The sequence below is a fragment of the Callospermophilus lateralis genome, chromosome 13, assembly GCF_048772815.1.
Source record: "Callospermophilus lateralis isolate mCalLat2 chromosome 13, mCalLat2.hap1, whole genome shotgun sequence".
Classification (NCBI taxonomy): Eukaryota; Metazoa; Chordata; class Mammalia; order Rodentia; family Sciuridae; genus Callospermophilus; species Callospermophilus lateralis.
The window spans coordinates 34,343,898-34,371,227 of NC_135317.1; the positions used below are offsets into that span (position 1 = coordinate 34,343,898).

Below are 27,330 nucleotides of genomic sequence, written 5' to 3' on the forward strand. Positions count from 1 at the left end.
GTTCAAAGCCAGCCTCAGCAATTTAGCGAGGCCCTAAACAACATAGCTAGGCCCAATCTCAAAATAAAAAATAAAAAGGGCTGGGGAATGTGGCTCAGTGGTTAATTGCCCCTGGGAAGGGTTCCTACCAAAGAGGAAGCAGCAGCGGGAAGGAGGAAAAACACATGCACACACACAATCCCTCTCTCCAGGAACCTAGAACCAGTTTTTCTTATTCACTGAACCCTTAATTACCAGAAACAAATCAGTATATTTGGGTTTTTTTAAAAAACTTTTTAGTTTTAGGTGGACACAAGTTTTTCATTTTATTTATTTTTTTATGTGGTGCTGAGGATTGAACCCAGTGCCTACCGCATGACAGGCGAACACACTACCACTCAAGCCACATCCCCAGCCCCCAGATCAGTATATTTTGATTCAATTAAAACTGTTTTGAAAAATCCCATAGGCAATTCTGATGCTTCCAAGACCTAACCCAGGAACCATCAACTAAATTTGTATTTCTCTTTCAGAGGATGCCATTTATTTATTTTAAATTTTTATTTTTTAATTGTAGTTGGACACAACACCTTTATTTCACTTATTTTTTTATGTGGTGCTGAGGATCGAACCCAGGGTCTTGCACGTGGGAGGCGAGTGCTCTACCACTGAGCTACAACCCCAGCCCCACCACTGAGCTACAATCCCAGCCCCATAGCTGACTATTTAAACCGGACAAATTTAATCTTTACCAAGTATGAATGCTACTTTACTAATGGGCTACAATGAATGATCTCATCTGGAAATGATTTTCCTTTTATCTCCACTGAGATGATTTCCCTCTTTATTGCATTAAAGAGAATGAGTGCATTCTCTCCTCTCTCCTCTCATGATTTTCTGAAGTCTCTGAGTATGTGGTTGCCTTGCTCTGCACACAGTTCTCACACTGTACAACAAAATCCACTCATGAAGAGTTTAGATAACTCTGAGGAGACATTCTACAGATACTCCCAATAAAAAGCCCACCCAGGCCTGCTGGAATGCACTACATGCTGTGGCCCCTACCAAACAAGAATGGCACAGGGTTATGAACATTATTAAATTTTATTAACAAAAACTTTGTACATTTTAATACATGTGGAATTTTACATCTAGGTAAAATAACAACACATTCAAAATTTACCATTTATACAAATCGTTACAGAATAACAACCAGTGGGTTAAATAAGTAAAATAAACCACACTGATTTTTTTAATTATCTACAAAAGGCTTGACTTTCTTTAAAATTCCCCTGAACATATAAAAATAAATTAATTTTACTTTTCAATTAAATCTACCAATTAGAAATATTACAAATCAAAATATCAATGTTATCTTATGAATTTTTCACAATACAAAACAGATTCACAAAACCTTATTTACAGAAATGAGGTAAGAACTGTGCAATGTTTAACCAAGAGACATATTGCAGAATTAACATGTTCTTCCAGCTAAGTACACAGTGGAGGTCTAATTACAGCTGGGTCTTTTCCACTAATAATTCACACATTTAAGAACAGATCAATGATTATGTCCCCAATTGTTAATTTATTACTCTGCCGTACTGTCACATCAAGAGCATGGCTACCTGAAGTGGAAGGGATGTAATACAGGTTTCACCTGCTTTGGGAACTGTAGTGGTGTGTGAGTGTGAGTGTGAGTGTGAGAGAGAGAGTGAGTGAGAGTGAGTGTGTGTGTGTGTGTGTGTGTGTGTGTGGTCAGTAATGGGAAGCTGTTTAAATAAAACAAACATATACTCTTATAAAATCCACTCATTTTCTTGTGACTCATTAGTGGATAAATACCCAGGTAATAGTTTTGCCTGAGCTATCTACAGTGGCATAGAAAGTTTTCAATAAAGGCAGAAGCATGGGGAAGGCTGCTGGTGAAAGTGCTGTTCTTCTACTCACAGGGCTAGCTGGCTGGAGACCTGCTGTCTAGAGCCGCTTCCACCCCGGAAGGTGCTAATAGGCACTTGGTTAAGGCCAGACCCTACCAGCAGTTTCCAGAGTAGCCTCTTTCTGAAAGAAGTCTTTTGCTTTGAATTGATCTAGTTTCCCCAGCAGCCTTAGAACTCAAGGTCTCTTTAAAAACATTAAGAAAAAGCATTTAGCAAATGAAAATTACCTTTAGCAGAAGTAGACATTACTATCCTAACTTGATTACCAAAACTGGCCAAATCTCATTAGAAAGGCAACTTTTTAAACAAAGTTTGTAGTAGATGACCTATATAATTGCAATATTTAATGAATAAAAACTACAGGAAAAGAAAGTTGACAGTTCCTTGAAATTTAAGATCTGACTTACAGAGAGCAAGCACAACGGAGCCCAAATAAGAGATCATATTTCATATTCCAACTTGTACAAGACCAAGTAGCTTGTATATGGAACAAGTGTTTAGTTTTGCTATTTGTATCTCTAATTTATAACAAAACTAGTTGTGCACCAACTACATTAAACTTTTCATGGGTTGATAAACTCATTGCATGTAAATTATTTCATTGACAAAAGTTATTAAATTTTCTCTGAAAGTTCAAAAACTTTTGGGTGGGGGTAGGGATGTGGGAATTCCATTTCAGTGCAACAAAGCAACAAGAAAATTAATCAAAGCCTTACAAGAAGTCCTGTGGCAATCCTTGGTTGTGCGGTTTCTTGTTGCGTTTCTTCATAGCTGTAGCAAGGACTGCAACAGCAGCCAGGTGAAGTGCCAGAGCAGCAGGATAAGCAACTTTTAGATACTTCTCAAATGTCAACTTTTCTCTTGAGCTACAGGCCCGGTTTTATCACTAAGTCTCTGCAGTTAAAACAAACAAAAATATCAGATGCATTAGTTGAATAAATTTTGAACAACGCTTGTGGTATTATCCTCTTTAACCGAAATCGTTAACAGATAAAATGTGGTATACAGTTATGCCTTTTCTTCTGCAAGTTGGCATGGCTACTTTTCAGTATAATGTAAAGCCATGAATTTAATAGTAACTACTTTCAAAACAGCAAATTCAGTAGTATTCCAAAATAAAAGAGGCAGTGTGCCCACCTGTGGGATAGAATTCCCAAGGCAAGAATGCAGAATTCATCCACCCAAATCAACTTTATGATGAGTTTTTCTATGGGCTATGAAAGTCACAGGCTCTGGTCCCACATTTACTATTTGTCCTTTGAGCTTTAACCTCTTTGAATCTCCTTTTGCTGTTATAAACAAGTGCAGTCACTACCTGTTAAAGGGTGAAATCGCATACGCCATGTATCTGACAAGGATGCCTGCCACCTGGCAGGGAAGTGGTGAGTCTCACTTCCTAGCCCTGCTCACCCCTATTAGCTAATCGGTAGGTAATCTGTTTATTTTTATATTTATTACTGTGGTTCTCCTACCAAAAATACATCTCATACTATATAACTCAGGAAACATTAGTTTGCAATTTATTCACTTTTTAACACAAAAGGAAAAACTAGTGAACAAAAGAGTAGAAAAAAAGAGTACAAAAATTTCTAAATTAATAGAATCACTGATATTTCCCATGTTAGCAAAATAGTGGAGAAGTAACAAGATTTGTAATAACAGTATTCACAATCAGGAAGTTGGCAAAACAAGAAGACAAACAAAAACCATTAAAGAGTTAATGAAAAACAATTATCCTATATTTTCAACCAGTTCTCATTACTAAATAAAAACTAAATTTTCTTTAGACTAAAAACACAGTAGACAGAAATTTTTCAAAAGTAATGGGAAATAGCAAACATTGTGACTTTTAACACTTTTATTTGCCAAGTCTCCCACCTCATTCTTCCCCTTCTTCCTTTTCCTGATGTCCAGTCTCCATTCTATATCCCAATATCCTTCATCTAACAGGGTTCTGCCCTCAACTGGACTTTAGGGGACACATTTATACTCCAGTAAAGTAGACCTGATTGAAGGGGAGAATTAATAGAAAGAAACAGCCTTAAAATGTGTGCCATTGTATGTACAGCATACTGTTCCTGCATCCATTGTTAATTTATCTTAACTTTTACATTGAAAGGGTAAGATGCTATCACTTACATGTAATAAAATATTTAAACTCCAATAAAATGTGACTGTGATTTACTTTTTTAAAAATACGGAATACTTTTATTACCTGTTCTAAAATTTATATATTAGTTATAATTCAATTTTTAAAAATACTCTGTATCAAAATAGAAATAGTCCTAAAATATACAGACTGTTCCATATAATTAGCAAAATCAATAAGCAAAGTCACTAAGAAAACAGCTATTTTCGCTGGATTGAACTGTCCCATACAACTTGCTAACTAAAACATTTTCATTTTGAAAATTATACAACAGATGCAAACCTATATGCAGATTAAAATCAAGATACTCAAGAAGTATATAAATTGGATTAGATCCTTTGTGTTTATAATATCCAGCTGCTGAAATAACTGGTTTATCAGAGGAATAATATGTTTTTTAAAAGAGACTAGAGAACAATCTTCTGTGATTAATCAATACAGTTCTTATTACTTCATCAGCTGTAACACAGAACACACACTTACTGTGACTTTCTGACTTGCACTGTCTCCATGGATGGTGAGGAAGGGGTTGGTGGTAGCCGAGTGAAGTGGGGGCGCCTGAGTACCTGCAAGAAGGTTGTTGATGGGTATCTGCGCAGGGCCAGGGATCTGCAGCTGCTGAAGTTCCGGTGGGTGGTGCTGCTGGTGCTGCATCAGCTGATACAGAAAGGCCTGGTGCTGTTCCTAAGGCCAAACCATGGGATAAAATAAGTTCCTAGTCACAGAAGTCAGCAGCGTCAGCCTTTTATATTTCTCTCTTCACTTTAAACATTAGATATTTAAGTGATGTGTCACTTCACACTATTAAGGAAATCAAGAATCTGACTTAGAAAACAAGCTGCATTGAATAATCCCCATCTACTATAAAATGTCAATATCACCAGTGAACAGCTTATTTTCAAAACAGGGCAAATATAGAAGACCTCCGTTCAAATTAGGTTGCCCATGATGATCAAGGACAAGAGCACAAGTTAGTCACAGTTATCTCTGATTCAGAAGGTATCATGTGGCTGGGCACAGTGACACCCGCCTGTATTTCTAATGACTGAGGAGGCCGAGGCAGGAGGAGCTCAAGTTCAAGGCTAACCTTGGCAATTTTGTGCAAACCTGCCTCAAAATAAAAAAATTAAAAGAAAGGACTGGGGCCTGGGGTTGTAGTTCAGTGGTAGAGCACTTGCCTAAGCATCTGTGAGGCACTGGGTTCAATCTTCAGCACCATATACAAAAATAAGCAAATAAAATAAAGGCATGCTGTCCATGAGGAGAGAGGAGAAGAGAGAAGAGGGAAAGAAGAGAGGAGAAGTGAGGGAGAGAAGAGGAGAGGAAGAGAAGATGAAGAGAAGGGATGTAGGTCAGTGGTAAAGCGCACCTGGATTCAATCCCCAATATCCCTCTCCCCCCAATACACACAAAGAAGAGGGGTGCATCATGTGAACCAAACCCTTCCCTTACCACAAAGGGTCTCTCTTAATGAAGTTATGAACTATTGCTTTATAGCAAACATACACTCTACTCAACAGACATTTCCTGAGTACTTACTATGAAGCAGGCACTGTTTTTTAGGGAGACAGGGTCCCTGGCTGCCTACCCTGAGAGATCAGGGAGAGACAAATAAGACAAAAATGTTCCAATGTGATTATTGAAAAGGGAAAGGGGTATGTGAGAGAGCCTGCTGGGGTAGGGTGGTCCCTTTGCAATTTTAAATAGACTGGTTAAGGCAGATCTCATCGAGAAGTTAACATCTGGACAAAGAGATGAGTGGACATGGAGTAAGGAGGGGACCTCTAGGCAGGTGGATCAGCCAGTGCCAGTGGCCCACAGAGCAGCACACCCAAGACCAGCAAGGAGTTCAGTGAGGCTGGAGTAAGTACACAGGATGTGGGAGAAGAATGCAGGACTCACAGTTCCACATCATGAAGACTCTCAAAATGGGAAGCCGGTGGAAGGTTTTGAGCAGAGTGATATAATCTGACTTTAGATTTCTTGATAGAGTTGATGTGGGTGTATCACAGAAAGAACAGACTAGAGGGTTTTGGGCTTGAGCAACTAGAAGGATGCTCATCTGAGGTGGAGAAAACTGGATGGAGCAGATTTGGGAAGAAGATCAGCAATTCAGTTCATGACACAATATATTTGCAAGTTGAAGTGAGGCGCCGTGGCACATGCTTATAATCCCAGTTGCTAAGGAGGCCGAGACAGGAGGATCTCAAGTTCAAAACCAGCCTCAGCAATGGCAAGGTGCTAAGCAACTTTTATTTAGAGACCCTGTCGAGGTCAGTGGTTCAGTAAGTTCAATTCTTAGAGCCTCCCCCAAAAGTAAAGGATTTGCAAGTGGAGACACTGAGTAAAGCAGTTGGATCCAGAAATATGAAATTCCAAAGACAGGCCTGGGATGAAGATTACACAGTAAACATAATTTAGAGATGTGACTGGAGGCGCTCACTGAATTCCAGGGTACTGAAAGTGAGAGGCTAAAGAGAAGAGGGGAACCCCAAGAAATCAGCAAAAAAGGAAGAACTGGTTAGGTAGGAAGAAAAGCAAGATAATGAGGAATCATGGAAATCGTGGGAAGAACATGTTTCGAAGAGCAAGAAAAGTGACCAACTCTGTCCAATGCTATTGCCAGATCAGGTAAGATGAAGAATGAGACTGATCATTGGGCTTCACAAAGTGAATGTCTCCTGGAAGAAGATAAGAAACAGTGCTGTCCTGGTTCGAGAAGTGGGTCAAGCAAGAGTTACTTTTAAATTGGAGTTGCATGTGCCTGTAACAAAAATTTTACCTACATAAAGTCTGCCCACAAAGGAACAAGCTTTACCTGTCAACTTGGCTAATGAAGAAAAAGGGAGCATTTAAACCCCTCTGTCTTCATGGTCTGAGCCAATAATTTGTGCTGAAATTTCATTAACCATGTCTTAGAAATGAGAAGTCTAAACATGCTATTATTATTTAAAAACAGAAAGAGGCCCAAATAAACTGAGTTTTAGTATTTCCTACTAAGATAAGACAAGAGGTAAGAAAATAACATCACATTTTAGTATAAATGTGGATTTTGTTTTTTTCCCCAAGGGGTTGGGGTGGGGGGTTCTGAAGATTTAACAAAAGAGGCACTTTTATCATTGAGCTACATTTCCCAGGTGCCGCCCCCCTTTTAAATTTTGAGACAGGATCTCACTCAGTAGCTGAAGCTAGTTTTGAACTCACGATCCTCCTGTCTCAGCCTCCTGAGCCACTATGCCCAGCTTCAGTATAAACATTTAAGAATTTAGATGTAATCTATTTAAAACATTTTTTTTAGTTGTAGGTAGACAGACTACCATTATTTTATTTATTTAATTAATTTTAGGTGGTGCTGAGGATCGAACAAGCCTCGTGCATACTAGGCAAGTACTCTACCACTGTGCCACAACCCCAGACCTTAGATATAAAAAAACTATTTTTACACAATGTAAAACAATGTCAGTTTTGATTCGGTCAAAACAAGTCTTTGCCATACATATTTTTACTAAAGCAACAGAGCACATATTTTCTTTTTTTAAATATTTTTTAGATGTTGATGGATCTTTATTTTATTCATTTATTTATATGTGGTGCTGAGAATGGATCCCAGGGCCTCTTGCTAAGCAAGAGCTCTACCACTGAGCCACAACCCTAGTCCCAGAAGAGTACGTATTTTCAAAAGAAACTACAAAGTCTGCATGGCTGGCACCCCATATTAATTAATTAATTAATGCATTCTCCAAATAGCACAACTAAATGAAGTGTACTACAGAAATGGGGCTGGAGAAAAGTCATACAGCTTGTCAGTTGGGTCTGACTTTATAATGATGAACACAGAGAGCCAGTACTGCCCTTGCACTTGAGCCTCACAGTTCCATGTATGACTTTGTCAAGTCTTTCACCCTTCTCCAAGATACATATTTCTCAGCTTTTTCTTTCCTCTATAAGATATACCCCTATGTATCTCATTCACTGGTCCAGAAACTTTACTTCTAGTTAAGAAAATCAGCAGCCAGGTGCAGTGGCGCACACCTGTAATCCCACCAACTCAAGGCTGAGACAGATGGATCATAAGCTTGAGGCCAGCCTGGGCAACTTAATGAGACCCTGTCTCAAAAATTAAAACAAAATAAAAGGGTTGGGGGTGTAGCTCAGTGATACAGCACTCCAGGGATCAATCATCAGAATCACAAAAGCCCAGAAACATAATGGGCTGGGAGTGTAGCTCAGTGGTAAAGGGCCTGTTTGCATGTGTGTGCGGCCCTGGGTTTGATCCCCAGCACAACAGAGAAAAAAAAAGGAAAAAAAATCAGAAACATTAAAAGCATTAATTTCCTCAGCTTCTTATCATAAATGACTAATGGCAGCGCTTTCTGCCCTGGCATTCCAGTGAGCTGCTTTATCTCCTCTTCCTTAACAACCCTGCTGCTCTGCTAGAACTCTTCCTCTCCTACACCAGGAAATTTCCTTTCAACATACACAACTGTAATATTCAAAATTAACAAAAACAGACCCTTATGCTTGTCTTTTTTTCTTTTGCTGCCTATTTTCTCTGATTTTTTCAGTTAAAAAAGTCTTGAGTGCAGGGTGCAGTGGTGGCTCATGCCTGTAAGCCCAGCAAGTTGGAGGCTGAGACAAGAGGATTGCAAGTTTGAGGCCAGATTCAGCAATTTAGCAAGGTCCTAAGCAACTTAGTGAGATCTTGTTTAAAAATAAAAAATAAAAAGGACTGGAGATATGGCTCAGTGGTAAAGTGCCCCTGGATTCAATCTTCAGTACTATGTAAATAAATATCACATCATTATTGGGTTCAAAACCCTCTCATTGATTTTTAAAATAACCCTCAAAAAACTGGAGTTAGACAAAACAAGATTGACAAAACTGGGAGCCCTGTGCGATGGCTTATGCCTGTAATCCCAGTGGCTCAGGAGGCTGAGGCAGGAGTATCACTAGTTCAAAGCCAGCCTCAGCAACAGCAAGGCGCTAAGCAACTCAGTGAGACCCTGTTTCTAATAAGAGTCAAAACAAGGCTAGGAACATGGCTCAGTGGCAGTGGTGCGCCTGAGTTCAATCCCCAGTACCTAAAAAGATGACAAAACTAGGATAATTATTAAAGCCAAGTGACAGAACGATGGGTATGTGGGGTTTCAGTATACTCTACTCTCCACTTTATGTATATATGAACATTCCCAAAGTACAAAGGCCAGGCATGATGGCGGCACATGCCTGTAATCTTGGCTGCTTGGGAAGCAGAAGGCCTGCTATTTTGGTGTCAGCGTGGGCAACTTATCAAGATCCTGTCTCGAAATAAATTTTAAAAAGGGCTGGGATCTGACTAGCACGTTCAAGGCCCTGGGTTCAATCTCTAGTAACCCGCTCCCTCAAACAAAATAAAACAAAACAGTGTCTTTCTATTATACTTCAAACAAAATATGAACTTTCTGCCATAGCCAAACAAGATAACATGTGATTTCTAGAGAGTACCTCCCTTACCTCTCAACTGTTCTCTTGCTGCCTGCCTTCTAGTCTTCTAGAATCTAGCACATGCCAGGTCTTTACAACTGCTTCTGCCTTGAACATACCTTCTCTTTCCCCAAAGTAAAAAAGGCATGCTCTTCAACTTTTATGCAGGTCTTTACTCAAAAATCATTAACACCCCCTCCCCATAGAAGCTGCAGCAACCTATCTGGTCCTTAGTGGGGCCAGAGATGTAGCTTGCCTAGCATGAGTGAGGCCCTACATAAGTAAATAAAATAACAAGGCCCCATCTCATTCATTATTCTCTATCCCCTCATTCTGCTTTTTTCTTCTCAGTATTTATCACTATGAAAAAGCACATATTTACTGTCTCTCTCCCTTATCAAAATGAAGCTCCATGAAAACACAGACTTTTAAAAAATTTTTAAATTTTTTTAATTTTTTTTTTTTAATTCTTTTTAAAATTTCTGTATTTTCAGGGGCTGGGGTTGTGGCTCAGCAGTAGTGTTCACCTAGCATGTGCAAGGCTCTGGGTTCAGTCCTCAGCACCATATAAAAATAAATAAATAAAATAAAGGTATTGTGTTCAACTACAACTAAAAAACCTATATTAAAAAATTTTTCTTTTCAGATATACATGTGCATTTTGACACATTATACATACATGGAGTATAACACTTCTCATTATTTTAGTTGTACATGATGTGGAGTTACGCTGGTCATGTATTCATATGTGAACATAGGAAAGTTATGCCCGATTCATTCTACTATCTTTCTTATTCCCATGTCTTAATGCACCATTATATCACAACATCCTATAACAGTGACTATTAGGGACTGAACCCAGGGGTGCCTTACCACTTAGCTACATCCCCAGCCCTTTTTAATCTCACTAAGATGCTGACCTTGCCCTTGAACCTGCGATCTTCCTGCCTCAGCTTTCTGAGTTGCTGGGTGTGTGCCACTGAGCCTGGCCTATGATACATGTTCTAATATTTGTAGATTAATGGCTGAATGTAATATCACCCCAGGTATACCAATTATACCAAACGGTGGGCAAATTTTTTGGATTATGCATTCGATAATGTTATTTCACAAGAGAATAATCAATACCTACCTTAAATTATTGTAATTCCTATTACAGTTTAGAACACTTGCTCTAATAAAAATCAAATGTTATCAAAAGAACTTACTGGTGTGAGCTGTTGAGAATTTAACAACTGCTGAAATTGCTGTTGATGAATTAGTATTTGTCTTTGCTGGTCAGAAAGTAATCCTAGTCCTGAGGCACTGAAAAATGATTAAAATTCTTACTTTCTGCTACACACTTCTAAAGTCTTTTTTTAAAAATGTAAAATGAAAGATAACTTATTAAATATTTGATTGAAAAGTTAACAAATTTTTAACCATAACATTTTTTAAAAAATAATTATGTACAAATTATTTCTTCTCTTTCTATATACAGCTAAACAAGAATTCACATTGCCAAGAAGTGTTTGTTTCTATTTTTATTATAAACCAAACAGGCACAAATTTGTTTTATGGAACAGAAATTTACATGTGTTTATAACAAAGCACATGTAACATCTTTGATTATTCAAATATAGCTTAACCCACACTAAGTAATACATACTTAAAACAAAGACAGAATCTGTCATTATTTAAACCTAGCCTTTTGAGGGGGGGGCAGTGCTGGAGATCAAATTGTACATGCTAGGCAAGCATTCTACTACTGAGCCACATCCCCAGACCTTAATATATCCTTTTTTTTTTTTTTTTAATGGTCCCAGTGGCCAATAAAATTAAGCATCAGTTGGGGGAAAAGAAGGGGAAAAAAAAAAAGCCAGAAGAAATAGCTTACTAGTACCCACTGCAAATCATTCAAAATTACTCTCTCAAAATATGTTTAATAAAAACATGGCTTTATTACCCTTATTTTGAACAAATATTCAAGTGAAACTCTAATACAATGGAAATAGTGAATCTTGCTTCCTGGAAATTCAAGATAAATATTTGCCCTTAATCTTATATTAAAATATTTTATTTTGTCAAATTCAACACTTTGAATAGAAAGTTAAGAAACCAGTATCAGTAGTGATAACCACTATACTATTACTCTTCTTCAGAGCTTATGATACGCATGAATACAATATACAGGGGAATGAGAAAAATTATCATTTAAAAACAGACATCACAGATCAAAACTGAAATTTTCAACACAGACAATACTTTGTTATGAACACTGATTTAATTTTAATTGGAATTACATAAGTTTCAAAAGAAATATATTCTACATATTATATACTTAGTTTTAAATTTCTGGTAGACTGACTTACAGTACATCTACAAGAAACACATTACAAGTCCCAACCTAAAGCATGGATAACACTAGTACTAGTACTATCTTGTACTAAAAATCCAAAATATATTTAAGTTTCTTACCTGTTAGTCAGTGTAGCTGGCATGGGATGTGTTGCATTAGGTGGTACAGTTGTGTGGGTCAGGGGGGTAGGGTTCTGGGATATTGTCACAGGGGTCTGAATGACCCCATTTAAAGCTCCTACGATGCCATTAATTGCCAGTTGGCTCCCTGGCAAAGCGCCAATTATTCCACCCACTGCAGACACAGCAGGAATGGTGGATGTCACAGTCTGCATCCCACTAGCTAGTGCCCCTACTGTCACACCATTGACCTGCTGAACTCCACTAACTCCTGAGCCTTGTTGAGCTGGACTCTGCCCAGCAGGAGGAGGAGTAGAAAGAGCCGATGAACTGCTGGTGCTTTGTCCACTGGAGGTTAAGTCCTAATGGAATAAAAATAAAAATTAAGTTGTAAAGAGCACAGTAAAGCTGTTTAAAATAATTTTAAGCCATTTAATGTTATAGACTACTGCTTATAAGTAAAACACACAAATTATTATAACCACACAAAAATTACCTGATTTAATACAGGAAGAGAATTATCAGGTAAAAAGCTGTTTCCTATATGAGGGCTCTTACTGCTGTTCAAGGAATCAGTAGTAGGAGCTGGAATAATAAAAGACAAAACAAAAGAAAACATTTATTTACCCTGCTAAATCATACTATGTGTAAGACTATAGGTTTATTTAAAAGATTATGCTTAAGTCCATACAAATAAAACTTGAATATTATTAAATCTTACTATTCCTAAAATCAGTTTGAATGAAAAATCAAAAAACCAAAACTATCTCTATTGAACACCATAGCTTTAAATCACTAATGAGATCATTACACATTTAAACAAATATCATCATTAAACTATGTATTGAGAAGTCAAAGTGGCTAGTCATCAGAGATGGTGGCACATGCCTATAATCCAAGAAACTCAGGCAGCTGAGGCAGAAGGATCACAAGTTCAAGGCCAACCTCAGTAAGACCTATCTCAAAATAAATAAAAAGGCCTACGGGTGTAAGCTCAGTGGTTGAATGCCCCAGGGTTCAATTTTCAGTATTGGGGAGGGAAAAAAAAAATAGGGAGAGCAAATCAAGTCAATCACTTAATAGGATTCTCTATGCCCTTCAAAAATATCCCATCATTCCTTCTCTACATCTTCATATGAACTAGTGAGCAATTATCACCTATTTATTATACAACTGACATTAGAGGTCTATCCCATTTTCCTCATATACAAAATAAATGTTTTCATACTCACCAGTCTGTGCTGAAAACGCATGTATCTGATGAGATGGACTAGGATTTGTTGTTATTGTTGGAAAAGGCACTGAAAGTTGTGCGTTCAATAACTGAAGACGTTCCTTTTTGGCAGTTAAGTTTTTAATCTGTTCCTCTAATCTTCGATTTTCAACTTGAAGTTGATGTAATGACTTCAGCATTCCTAAAACTAGCAAACATTTGGATAGTTTTTAATGGAGACACGTTCATACCCAGGAATAAGTCTTTTGCAGACACAGATAACTTAACCATGATTAGGGATACAAAAAATGTAACATTAATTTCCATTTTTCCAGGATATGACCTTTAGTTATTTAATTATTAAAAGTACAGAATCATTAATAAAATGCATCACTAATTTACAAAAAATAAATAAATAAATAAAAAATAAAAATAAGTTAAAAATATAAAAGTCCTGTACAATATTTCTAAACAAGGCTCATTTTTAAGTTTATACAGATAATAAATGTCATTTATATCTGTATGTACATAAGCATAAAAGGCGATTGTTCCTAGACGTGCCATCTAGAAATACTGTTGCCACGTACCAAAAATTCCTTGGGTTCAGGTTATTTCCGGTCTCAAAGAAAAAAATGATAAGTTTATTTTCCTCAAAATAAAAAGCTTAATTAAAACTTCAAAGTGCCTGCCATAACATTTCATTGAAGTCCTATTCACAATAGGAACCTTTTATTCGTTGCTCAATTTAAGCTAAGCATGCTAGGCTGGGGACATAACTCAGTGTTAGAATCCTTGCTTAGCTACACAAGGCCCTAGGTTCAATTCCCAGCATGGAGGAGGGTGTGTGGCAGAGGGAGGTGGGGGTGCAGGGGGGGGGGTTGGAGTTGGGGGATTACTAAGCACACCACCAGATGCCTGACAGGAAGCCTCCATTACCCAGCTGCTCTCAGCATGTTGATATAAACAGCCCCCAGCAGGGAGCGCTGTGTGTGCACCCCTGCCACCTCTGTCCTCCCAGACAAAGGTGCATCTTTTGGAAACTGGCTTTCTTTCTGCCCCATCATCTCAGATACTTTGTCAATTTCTTCCAAGCCTCAGACATCCCAACTGACAACACAGAGCCTTGCTGTTAGGCTATGGTGATGGACACTTTAAAAACTCCATGTATTTAAGAGTTGTGTTTGTTTAACATGACCTCAGGTCCTTCAAAGGACACAACTCTACTGGTAAGGACACATGTGGTCATTTCCCAAGGATTTAACTTTTATCCCTCCTCTTCAAGATGCCACAAAGAAACCCTTAGTGTGCCCAAATGAGATGTAATAGGACTAAGCTAAACCTGTCCTCCAGCTATCGTGTTTAAAGGATTATCCTGGCATGAATTTCCTTACATTTTAGCATTTTTTTGGTCAGAGATCATTCATAAAAATGCCAATTTATGGCCCCTGGCTCACTAGCAATAAAAGTTTTGTTTCAATAATTTAATAAATATATGATTAACATAATGTATACTAACTTTATATAATATATATTAATTGTGTATATATTTACATATACACACACAAAATTTGGTAATTATGATTCTTCTACATTGTTAAATTAAGAAGGTAGCGGGCCTTTTTTTACTATATTCAGGGTTGTTTTTTTTTTAAGAAATTATTGGGAAGTGAGAAAACTTTTGTCCAACAACTAAGCTTAGAGAAGATAGAGCTCATTTATTTTTGTAAACTGGTAAGGACAAAATGTGATGGAGAAATAAAGCATTAATGTTATAATAATTATAAATAGTAACCAGATAAAAGAAAGTTCTCATGCATGGCAGGCAGTGTTCTTTGCATTTTTCATGTCCTCAAAACAACCCTAAGATATAGGTATGTTCTTACTCCAAATTCTAAATTTGTTAATAGCAGATGAAGGCAGGATTCAAATTAAAGCAGTTGAATCTATTAAACTAATACATTATACTTTCTGACTAATTTCATTATTATTTTGGACTAAAAAAAGTGGCTTCCGGATCCATTTGTCTATCTGTTCATCCATCCATTCATCTTTATTTAGAGACAAGAAAATCAGTACTTACTGTCACTAGGAGTCCCCTGTTCTAATAAAAACTGTTGTCCTTCACTCCACTGCCTCTCCAAAAGCTGTTCTATACTGGCTGCTACTGGAGGAAGATTTTCCAAACTGCTGTTTCCTGGTTGGTCATAGCGAATCTGTAAGTTGCTTACAGGGGATCTGTTGAAAACATTAAATCTCAAGTTAAAAAGAAGGGCAATGCTTTTAAGATGAGTACATTAAGTTTCTTACCTTATGTTGACCCCCTTTCTCTGTACAAGTTTGTCTGTTACAAGGTTACCTGTGCCAGAGTATCAGATTCCCGCATTTATAAAACCATAATCTACCCTAAAATTGAGTAATTATTATTTTTCCTCCTCTCAAATTATAAAATCAAGGAAATAGCTGACCATACTAGGTAACTAAAAAACACTAAAAAATACAAACATACCACCAATAATCTCTGAAAAAAAAGAACTTTGCATCGCTTTAGAATACAAACAAGGAAAAGACAGATAAGAAAAACTGTAAAGAGTTCCACCATTCTGCCTTAATATACATGATAAAAGAGTAAGGCCATACAATTATAAATATTTAAATTTATAACTAATAAAAATCTCAAAAATCAGTGAAAAGAAGGGCTAGGGTTGTGGCTCAGTGGCAGAGTGCTCCCCTAGTGTGAGGCACTGGGCTCAATCCTTAGCACCACATAAAAATAAAATAAAGGTATTGTGTTCACCTACAGCTAAAAATTTTTTTGTTATAAAATCAGAAAAAGGGCCGGGGTTGTGGCTCACCGGTAGAGCGCTTGCCTCACATGTGTAAGGCACTGGATTTGATTCTCAGCACCGCATAGAAATAAAATGAATAAAATAAAGGTTTATCAACAACTTAAAAAATAAATCAGTGAAAAGGAAATTTTAACAATTCTGACATAAATTCAAAGTCACTTATTTTGAAGAATTTTCAGTACTAAGGAACATTACGCCATACACACATACACAAAAAAACCCATACATACGTACATATATATATGTACTTAACCACTGAGCAACTCCCCAGACCTTTTTTATTTTTTATTTTGAGACAGGGTCTCACTAAGTTGCTTAGGACCTCACTAAATTGCTGAGGCTGGTCTCAAACTTGAAATTCTCCTGCCTCAGCCTCCAGAGTCACTGGGATTACAGGCATGTTGCCACTGTGCTTGGCCAGCCCTAAACAATTAATTCCATTGTACAAATATTTTAAAAGTCTTTTAAATCTCTACTTCAAATGATAATCACTTAATCTAAGACAAATACTATTTGTATTAAGATAAACATGCAATGTTCTCTTGTCCACATTATGTTTTGAATTAAAATGTGGCCAAACTTCATTCTACCACAATACATCATTAAAGACTCAATGTGTTTCTATATAATTAACTCTTGATTTTCACATCAACCTGGTGAGAAATAAAAACCTGGGGTTTGGGCTCCATTCTCAAATAAGGAAACAAAATGGGGCTTTGACAACTTGTCCAAAGACACACTACTTGTCCATTAGTCACATTAATTCAGGTCTTCTAACATTTCACTAAGGTTCTTACCATAGTTTTAATATGCTTCTCTACAAAAATATCTTAAAATAAGAAGTTCAACAAATAAAGCTTTCTATTTCACATGCAAACATCATGTGCTAAATACAGTTGGCCATCCCTCTCCAAATACCACATTATGCCAGGATAATGATAGTCTTGGTTTTACATTTCAGGATGATTCTCACACACACCCACATACACACCTCATCACTATACTGCGGACTAAACCAAGGACACTGTACTAATGAATTACATTCCTAGCCACCACCCACTGGGAACTTTTTCTAAATTTTAAGACAGAGGGTCTCCTTAAATTGCCCAAGCTAGCCTCAAACTCACGATCCTCCTACCTCAGCCTACTAAATAGCTGGGATCACGTGGCTCAGGCTTTTTTTTAAAAATATTTTTAGTTGTAGATGGACACAATATCTTTATTTATTTACTTATGTGGTGCTGAGGATTAAATGCAGTACCTCACATGTGCTAGGCAAGTGTTCTACTGAGTCATAACCACAGCCCAAAAAGTAATACAAAGTTGGAAATACATGCTAAAAGTAAATTAGTACCATTTATTATGTTACGTTCCATAAAAAATAAAGATTAAAAACACCTAAGTAAGGAACACTAAGGGATTCTGAATAATTCTGGGTAACTTGTGTGAAATTTTAAGTTTAAAAGGGAGATAAAGAATATTTCCTCCACTAAAACATGAGCAAAAATCCACTAACTTTCTTCTTTGAAAAGTATAGAAATAATTATAAATCAGTGAGGTAATTTTTTTCATTGTATATTTCATATTTCTGGTTTCTAAAGAAAGAATATTTAATTTTCTGCAGAGTTCAATCAGGAAATATATGAGGGAAAAGCACTACTAGATGTACCATTAGGAAACAGGGTTGTTTGACTATTGTCTATACTGATAAAGATGTTCCTTTACACATTACCCAACTATATTGGCAATACTAATACTCATCATTTGTCACTTTATAAAATTTTTTACTAGAGATTGAACAAAATTTCAATTTTAAATAGAATTGCTCCCAGACATGAAGAAAAGACCCTGGCCTGGCCTGAGCTTTTCTCCTCCTGTTCTCCATTTTCATTCAATCTAATGTTTGAAGCAGAGTTTGTAAAATAAAAAAAACAAACTAGAAGAAGGTACAGAAGCTGAAAAAGTAAAATAAAGTGAAGACATGCATGACACTAAAGTTCCATTCTCTTCTATAGACTGACATACACTGCTTCATACTATCATTCTCCCATTTTAGAACAGAAAAAAAAAACACAGTTCTGTAAGTTACATTTATTGATAAGTTGCATATTAATAATAAATGGTACCTGAATGCTGTCATGTGTCTAGGAGAATTTCTCAAAGCATTTAATACATCTTCTATACTTTGCCTCAAACAATTTAAGAATAAGAAGGACTTCTGAAACCTACCACAAGAACTCTGTTTGCCAAAAAAAAAAGGAATTACAAACTAAGGATAAGTGTACTGCCCACTATAGAGTTAAAACTGGAACCCAAAGTTTTAAGACTTGAGTTTGCAGCTTTAAGAGATCTTAGGACTATTTTATGTCACCCAAATCAATGCCTGAGGAGTACCAGCAGCTAAATATAGAGGTAATAAAAACAATAGAGTTCTAACTAATTGGAAACCTAAGATATTCCTTTTAGTGCAGAAATCTTAATAACGTGTTTTAATTAATATTCAAATTTAATTTAGAATCATTTTTCTTGACTGTCTAGACAAGCTTCCTATCTACAGAATGCTTTTAGGGCTTCACAAATGCTCACTCTACTAATAGAAGATAACAAGTTTCCAAATCTGGAATGTTTCCTTTGCAGAGATGCATAGTAGTGTAAATAGAGGTAAATAGTGCTTACCGTGGTGAGAGACTTCCTCTGGGTGAGCTTCCTCTGCCAACTAGGCTTCGGCTATTGTCTCCAAGATCTTGATCTGCAGTGTAAATATTTCAGAGCTGATAAAGTGACTCTCTCACTAGATAAGAGGTTTTAAGCTCTTGCCCTGATTTTTCCTAAAACACACATTAAACCTTTACCACTATCTTTCCAGTACTATGAAAGGAAAAGATCTAGCATATTACTAGTTTAGAACTGCTGAACTGTGGCGTGTAAAGCGTTGTCCCTACACGTTTTTGTGGGTGTAGAAGGCCATGGATTATGTTCTGTTCTTTCATTCCTTTCAGTTTTACAGCACAGAAGCGTGGTTTGAATTTGCAGAACCCTCCCCTCAGCCACTTTTAATTTCTACGGTTAAAGTAATGAATCACAGCTGTGGACAGCTAATCTGTATGCTTATCACAGCAAATCCTTATGCTTTGTATTTTTTAACACTTTGCATCCCAAGACAAGTCATACCTTTTACCAGGCTAAAGTTACATGAATCCTTACACCAAGAATGAAATTACATAACACTAAATTTACAAACTGACACAAACAAGTAGAAATGCAGAATTCTATATTTAAAAGAAAATAATTTTTAAGTCTTCTAAATACTCCGTACGTAACAACAGAGTATCTCTGCTTGAAGGGTAACATACATTTTCCCTGCAGTTAGCCCCTTATAAAATAACCCTAACTGGCCTCTTTCAAGGTTGTCCTCCCCTTATTCTGAGTCAGGTAACCTCTGACCCTTGAAGGGTAAAGACATGACTGATCCATTCTTGGTGAACTGCTAAACCTATTCCCTTCCCCCAAACAGGCATGACTACTTGGACATGTCAACAAATCCTTAAGGATGGAATGAAACAAAGCAAATCCAGTGGCTCATTAAAACACAACAAGAGGCAAAAGCTACAAAATGTCAACTGGTTAAAATTCACAGGATTACTAAACACTGCAGAAATAACAGGATTTTTTTTTAAACAAGTTTGTGTAATGCAATTTCATGAATTATGCAAATAAAGGTTTAGGCTATTCACAGAAAAGCCTAGTGTTATGTTACTTTCATTGCATAGAACTGAGGACTGAACACATCAATCACAAAAGTCACAGGAGACATTGTTGCATTCCTGCCTGCTGATGGCTCTGCTTAAACATTTACATTTCAGACAGTTTAAAAAAAGAAAAAAGAAAAAAAAGATCACTTTTGCAGCACAGCATACTATTTGCTTCCAACTGTGATTCTTTGGGTAAAACAACAACAATCAATCCTCTATTAACCACACCTGCAAACTTCTTCAAAGAAAATGAACCAATGAGGGTGGGAGAGATTATTAGAATTTAGAATTTAATAGTTGAAGCCTTACCTGTTTGATTGCTTTCAGACTGAGCTATGAGAGCTGCCATTGATGGATTTGGATTTAATCTATTGCCATACATATGAGATGGTGCCTGACTAAGAGAAGATCCAGATAGGGTATTGGCCTAAATGAAAAGAAGTACATTGATAAATAAGTTATATCTGAAAATATCTTAATGTTTTTCTTCCTTCTAGTTCTAGTAACTATTCTCTCCAACTTCAGAATATGAGCAGAAGTTTTTGAGTTTCTGAAAAGGAAATTTCATTCCAGTTTCACCATTCCAACATGTCCTAGTCAACACTAAAACCCAGTGGCATGGTAAACATGTGGGAAATCAACTGATTATTTAATCTTATTAAACCATTTATAAAATAAGGTAGGGAGACAACAGATGCCTAACAAATGCTTCAGCCACTTACATCACAAGCTGGCTAAGAAGGTCAAAGGGTCCAACTTCCACTTCTAGTATTTTAGCACAGAGCCATATTTTCATTGCTTAACTCTGTCATTAGTAAAACCTGCACACTGTTTTGTTACTTCCTATTTTGGTAGACTTGGAAGCCTGCTGATTTTTCTGTTTTGTTTTGTTTTTATTTTAAAAGAAAGCAAACAGGCATCACAAGTATGTTTTCTATACAATGCAGGGCTCAACGAATCACAGCTTTGCCCTGACCCCTTATAAGGCACTGTCTTTTTGGCAGGAAGCCAGCTCTACTAACTGAAGAGCTCGTCCAAAGTTTGTAATTCATTCATGTTGCTAACCACAATTCTGAAGGCCTCTACTGGGACTTGCGCCAAACAAGCGAAAATGAACCCTTAAACAGATGAAGCTGAGGAGGCTGGCCAAAGTATTGCGTAATCCAATGTAATAAAAATGCTTTCTTTGATGTGCATACTCTTTCCCACTTTCCAAGAATATTATAAACTTAAAATGTGGCATTTTGGAAGCAAATTCTTGTACACAAAATACTATTATTCTCAGACTTAACAGAACCACAAATTTTAAGTAAATGTCTTATTGTTTCGCATGAATGAAGTCAAACTTAGGCTTTTATAAAATGAAATCATTACAAAGTTATTTCAGAATAAAACTCTTGAAAATAACTTGAATGAACCAAAACACTTCTAACAAAGAAGCTAAATAAGAGCAGAACAAAAGATGTGAAACATTCTGACAAGTATTAATAGCACACAAGAGACTATGAGAACATAATAGTTGTAACAAGGAAATGCTACAGAGAATAAACTATTTCTGGATTGACTCATATCTGACACTAAATCTTGGCCTTTAGCCAACCTAGTAAGCATAAAAAATGTACTTAACAATTCACAGAAATAGTTCATGATGCAGATCCCTGTCCTGCTTTCCACTATTTCAAAGGGTACATTTTATAGCTTACACTTTAATGTGTAAATTCAATCTGTCATTTTTTGGATTTAATTTTTCCCTTTTGTTAACTATATGCATACAGAGTCAATATGTTCATATTATAAAGTCCTCATAAAAGAGAAATAAAAAACCTCAACCTAAAGATCATACTGGATATTTACCATGCATTTAGTATTACAGGATACATAAAATGCACAATTTATAAATTGGGATACTGTAAGACTTTTTTCTCTCCAAAAATCAACTATCTGGTAATTTCAGCTATTCATAAAATAACTGAGAACAAGACAAATACAAACAAACCATCAGAAAAGCCAGATGTTACCAGTCTCATGGGTTATTAAAGTTTCAGATACCTAATACTTATAATGCCTTACACAGGGCAAATTTACTTATTTTAGACAAAATTCTCATAAAAGAATCAACTAAGCATATAACAGATTAGAAATATAAAATTAATCAGGAGGAGGAAAAAAAAGTAGTTTCCTGAGACAGTCTGTTGGCAGCTGACGGCAAGAGAAAAGAGAAGAATATGAGGAAGAACAAGAGCATATTACAGTACTGGTGGGATGTTCCTCAAAGAACATACACCTCCTGTAAGCAAGGAAACATTCTTAGGGTTCTGACTCTCCTTTTATGCAGTCATCTATTAGCTAAATCACAACAAATAATTTACCAAGTAGAATACCTTTTTAGTCCCAATGGTCAGTCCCGTGAGCGGCCTTAGTCTCTTAATAAGGTCTACTCTTGGGCTGAGGATGTGGCTCAGTGACAGAGCCCTGCGAGGTACTGGGTTCCATCCTCAGCACCACATAAAAACAAATAAATAAAATAGAGGTATTCTGTCCATCTACAACTAAAAGAATATTAAAAAAAAGATAGACTCTCTTTTAGGAAGGATTTCTTCTGCCAAAGGATTCATATCTACCCTTAGTAACTTCCAAATTTCACAGGGTGGCACTTTCTCATTCTAAATTCCAAATTATCTTTAGTTTCCCTGTCATCCATTAGGCCCACTAAGATCAAAACAGAAAGCAGTGCAACATAATCTATTTGCATAATGACCATCACAGAAAGAGAATAATGTAAAATATCTTTAGGATACCAAAGTCTATTTTTAAAAGACGGCTGGCAAAAGATATTAATAATAGTGTAATAAACTGAGAATACTACCCTAAATTACCAATTTCCAAAACAATCAGGGTGACTGAAAAGTAACTGATATATGTTTTCCTCAACAAGAATCTTTTGTAAAAGAAAAAAAACATTATTAATTTTTCCAGAGTTTGTTTTGGTATATTAAAACATCTAAATCGGTCTATATTGATTTCTGCCAGAAAGCTCAAGTTATAAATATTTTAAGGTAGGCAAAGGACTCCACTAATGTCTGTAACAGTACTTTGAAAACAATGTGTGGCACATTTAGGGCTGGGAAACTTTGATGATTCTTTCTGTTGGTGCCTCCAGCCCCATATCTTAATGAAAATATCTTACAACTCATAGTAGAGAAAATGGATACATGGGAGTGTAAAGAAAAACAACTTATTAAAGTATACACACAGCATCTGGCATTCTGTAAACTTGAAGAATCTCTGTTGTCACTAATAAGTGAAAACATTAAGATTCAGGGGAATGGAAAGAAGTTCACATTAACCTAGGGAAGCAAGGGTTATGAAGCAAAGGACACTGAAAGCTTTTCTGTAAAAGAAATCTGGAACAAGGAATAAAGGAAATACTTCTCTAAACATACTTTTGGGCATGGCTTTTTAAAAGTGCACTGAAAGTAAATTACTAATGTACCATCAGTCTGCTTCAGACGATCTGCTATAAAGATCAGATGTGGGGACAAGTGCATGGAGTACGGCACACATGGCATATGTTGAGGGCGTCTGTAGTGGCAGGATACTCCCCTCATGCTAGGTATGTGAGCGCTAGGTGTGTAAGCCACAGGCCACTTACCCTGTAGGCACAGCCCTGGGCGTGAGGCCATGTGTTACAGTCCCTGTGCTTGCTCCACGGCCAATCGAGGGCTGCAAGGACATTTAGCAGAAACTACATTGGTGGCTGCCTATAATCTGCTTAGCTACTGCCTGAGTATATGTACATGGTAACTACGCAATAAAATCAGACCTACTTCCTGCTTGGTTTCCGGAGGTCTTGATTAGCGACTCTGCAGCCACACTCTCCTCTACCCTGTTCTGTGGACCTCCTCACTGGACAAGAGGGAGCCCACGAAATGAGAAATCTTTTTGAAAGGAAGTACCTGCCTTATGACATTTTAATTTTATCCTGCTCAGGTAAGAAAAATATCTATGGTAGATAGATATTATCCTTGGACCTATTGGTACTCCAAGCATATAATTAACACTAGGAGAAGCTAAGTAAAGATTAGCTTTAACACACACACACACACACACACACACACACACACACACAGTGCTGTTCTTACAACTTTTCTATTCACTTATTTTAAAATAAGTTAGTACTGCTATGATAAACTTCTGCTTTAACCTGAAATCTTATTCTAACACTCTAGTAAAAACCTCATTAAAAGAAGAATTATTTTACAAGACGGACCTAAAGACCAGTAGATGAAAACTAAACTGAATGATTATTGAGGTAAATATAGATAATTTTTAAACAAAATGTGTAGGTACCTAAAAACACCCTTAACAAATTTAGAATAACTTATTAAATGTCTAGGAAAAATGCATGTCTCTATGAAGTCAGTATTCAAACTCAAAACAAATAAATTTAGCATTTTCTAAGTAGACTAACATACATTATAAGAATTATATTTCAGGTAGAAATTTCTCCTGTCAATCGGTTACCTCTTATATTTCAAAAGTCTGCTTATGTCCACAGAGATGTGTATAAAGAGCTCTTGATGTAAAGTAGTAACTCTAACAAACTCTTAGATACTTGTTTCATCATAAATGAGTTAGTTGTACACAGATTGGAGAAAAGAACAATGTTTGCTCAATTATGTGAAGACTTACAAGTAGGTATTGTTTGTCATAGATTTCTCCCTGTCCTATGTTGATAAAGGCAGAATTAGGAAAAATGAACCAGAAAAATTAGATCTGAAGGGACAGTACCTATGGGAAACTTCAACTTTGGAAAGTATTATAATATATCACCTAGAAGCATATTTGGAATTTCATTCAATGAAAGGTTATAGCATGCATTTTCAAAACTGCACAATTAACCTGTCAATAAACATTAAAGTCAAATGATTCAAACAAGCTCTAAAATGAACTGACTATATAACACGTCTTAGAAGAATGCCTGGAACATAGTAAGCATTTATATTTTAACTCATTTAAAAAAATTATTTTTGTAAGTAATTATGGTTTCTATTTTTCTACTAACTACATTAGAGAGTATAATTTACTAATCATATCTCGATACTATACCAAATTCCTAAAATAAAAACCCATTTTTCAGTAACATGGTATAACAGTGTAGACTGTATAAACGTCTCATTATACAGTAATATTATAATCTGTTCTATAATAATATAGCAATACTACAAAGTAAATGTTTTTAAATATAGTTTATGTATTTCCTGAATTTGCAAACACAATGTTCGACCAGAAAGATCTCCAGGAAAAATATGAATGAACATTACACAGAATTAGAGAACCAATGGAAAGTTTCATCTATGCTCCAGCTCAATTCAAACTTTATACTATGAAACACATTCTGGTAACAGAGCCCATTTCTGTGTCAGCTACCACCAGTAAGGCTTTAATACCCAGCGTGTGATGAGAGATGAAACCAAGTGTGAACAACTTTCAGGTCCCGTGAGTAGGCCGACTGTTGAAGCTGTCAGGTTCAATTGCATCACTTCACATTATTCAATGCCCCAAACTGCTCCCTAATTGTGAAGAGCTTAATGTATTCAAAACTATTGTTTAGGCTAATGCTGAAATGTCCCACAATTGAGTTCCCAAAAAGTAGTAGGAAGGATTAAAGTGTAGTTAAATCATCACTCAATACTCATGATTGGACAACAGGACTGTAAACAATAACCAACCAATTTTAAGTAGGCTTCAAAATTGGTTAATATCTTGTCCATGTATCAGGAAAATTAAATTCCTAGAAGAAAGACAGCTATTGAAGTAATTTTTGATCTGGAAAAGATCTTCATCCACAGCTGAACCCAACATAGTTACATTATGAAATTATAGGTTTTACCAAAAATATTTTTCATACTATTTTTAATAAAGGAATTGTTTCTGTATAATTCCTCTTTACACTGGTAATCCTGCTGTTTTTGTAACAGCTGAAATTAATACCTAGTAATGTCCTTAATGGCCTGCATTTAAACTTAAAAACAAAATTATATAGCAGAAAGGTGAGGAACAAAGTATTATACAAGAAAAAACCTGAGGACCACACAAATTAAAAGACCTACCCAAGATCACATTCGTGAATGCTAAATCTCCTAGAACCCAGGTCTTCTGACTCAAATTTTTTTGCTATTTTTGCATTCCATCACACAAATAGGACATGGTAAAATTTTTCAAAGAGTTACCTCTTAGCATAAGAGGCACATAATTGGCAAATTCATTTTTATAATATAAAATGTTCATTAAAAGAGGTAAATTACAGCTATCTTGATTCCAGGCTTACTTTCACCACTCAGATATGCAAACTTGCACTGTTACTTAATCTGTTCATCATCCAACATATTGATATATTAAAAAGTTATAAAAACTTATTTTGCTTAGAAAGGGAAAATTCCTTAAAATTTTAATTCATTATGAAATTACTCAAAAATATAAAATGTTCATTCTAATCAATTAAAACACAGACATGCCACTCTCTTTCCCCCTCAGTTAGTTGAATCTGCCTAGGCAACATTCGTTTTCTCAAATAGAATGAAACTGTCATCAGATATCACCATAGAACAAATCCAAGGCTACATGTAAGATAATACATGCAACATGTATACATACACACACACACACACACACACACACACACACACAGAGGCATGTGCTACAGTACTGAAAAAAATGATGAAAGTGTCACAGAAATCTAAGCTGCTTTTATAAATAAAAAAGTAATATCTGTATTTAAAATACTGAAATGTCTGTATTTAATAAATATCATATAAAAAAACAAACACTGTTTAAATTTTTTTAACTTTAAATGATTTTTAAACCTATATCATTCTTAAGTAGGACAAGAAACAACCATTATATACATGGAGACCACATTCAAAAGCAAAAATTGGAATGTAATATATGATACAATGTAATTATTTTTCATTACATTCAATCTTAAATTCTTCTATTAAAGATGTCATTCTTCAAACAAAAGAACTTGTATTCTAGGCTGGGGGTGTGGCTCAAGCAGTATCAAGCTCGCCTGCTGCAGCCGGGATTCGATCCTCAGCATCACATACAAACAAAGATATTGTGTCCGCCAAAAACTAAAAAATAAATATTTTTTTTTTTTTTTTTAAATTCTCTCTCTCTCTCTCTTTAAAAAAAAAAAAAAAAACACTTGTATTCTCCCAAAGAGAGAATGAATGCAGAACTAGGAAAAGGTGGAATTTGAAAGGGAAAATGAAAAATTATTGGTATTCTTACAGAAACTAATTTATTTCTCTACTTGTGATCCAACAAGGGAAGAACACATGGACAGGAGTTCTATCTTCCAATAATGTTAACAGACTACAATTTCAACTACATTACTGATATATCCTAGTGTACAGTAATGCAGGTACTCTACCAAGTATTTGTGAAAAACAATTATGCTAAAAACAAGTACAACATATTAAGTAACACAAAATTAACCCTTAAGATTTTAAATTGATTTATCCAA

The 27,330-nt window shown here is 36.0% G+C and overlaps 1 protein-coding gene across 7 annotated transcripts in view; it reads right to left on the reverse strand.

The window, feature by feature from the left end:
* Positions 1-1,064: 1,064 nt before the first annotated feature.
* Positions 1,065-27,330, reverse strand: part of Mllt10 (MLLT10 histone lysine methyltransferase DOT1L cofactor) — a 200,014-nt gene continuing 173,748 nt past the window's right edge. For 5 of the 7 annotated variants that reach the window (XM_076832028.1, XM_076832030.1, XM_076832032.1 and 2 more), the window contains 9 exons: positions 20,109-20,226; positions 18,724-18,796; positions 15,282-15,436; positions 13,221-13,409; positions 12,485-12,573; positions 11,989-12,350; positions 10,740-10,836; positions 4,552-4,752; positions 1,065-2,813 (listed from right to left, as the gene is read on the reverse strand). In XM_076832028.1, the coding sequence (XP_076688143.1) occupies positions 2,769-2,813; positions 4,552-4,752; positions 10,740-10,836; positions 11,989-12,350; positions 12,485-12,573; positions 13,221-13,409; positions 15,282-15,436; positions 18,724-18,796; positions 20,109-20,226 (1,329 nt within the window). In that variant the 3' untranslated portion in view covers positions 1,065-2,768. Of the gene's footprint in view, positions 2,814-3,797; positions 3,925-4,551; positions 4,753-10,739; positions 10,837-11,988; positions 12,351-12,484; positions 12,574-13,220; positions 13,410-15,281; positions 15,437-18,723; positions 18,797-20,108; positions 20,227-27,330 lie in introns of those variants that run through there. The other 2 variants (XR_013088481.1, XM_076832031.1) reach the window with 2 other exon arrangements.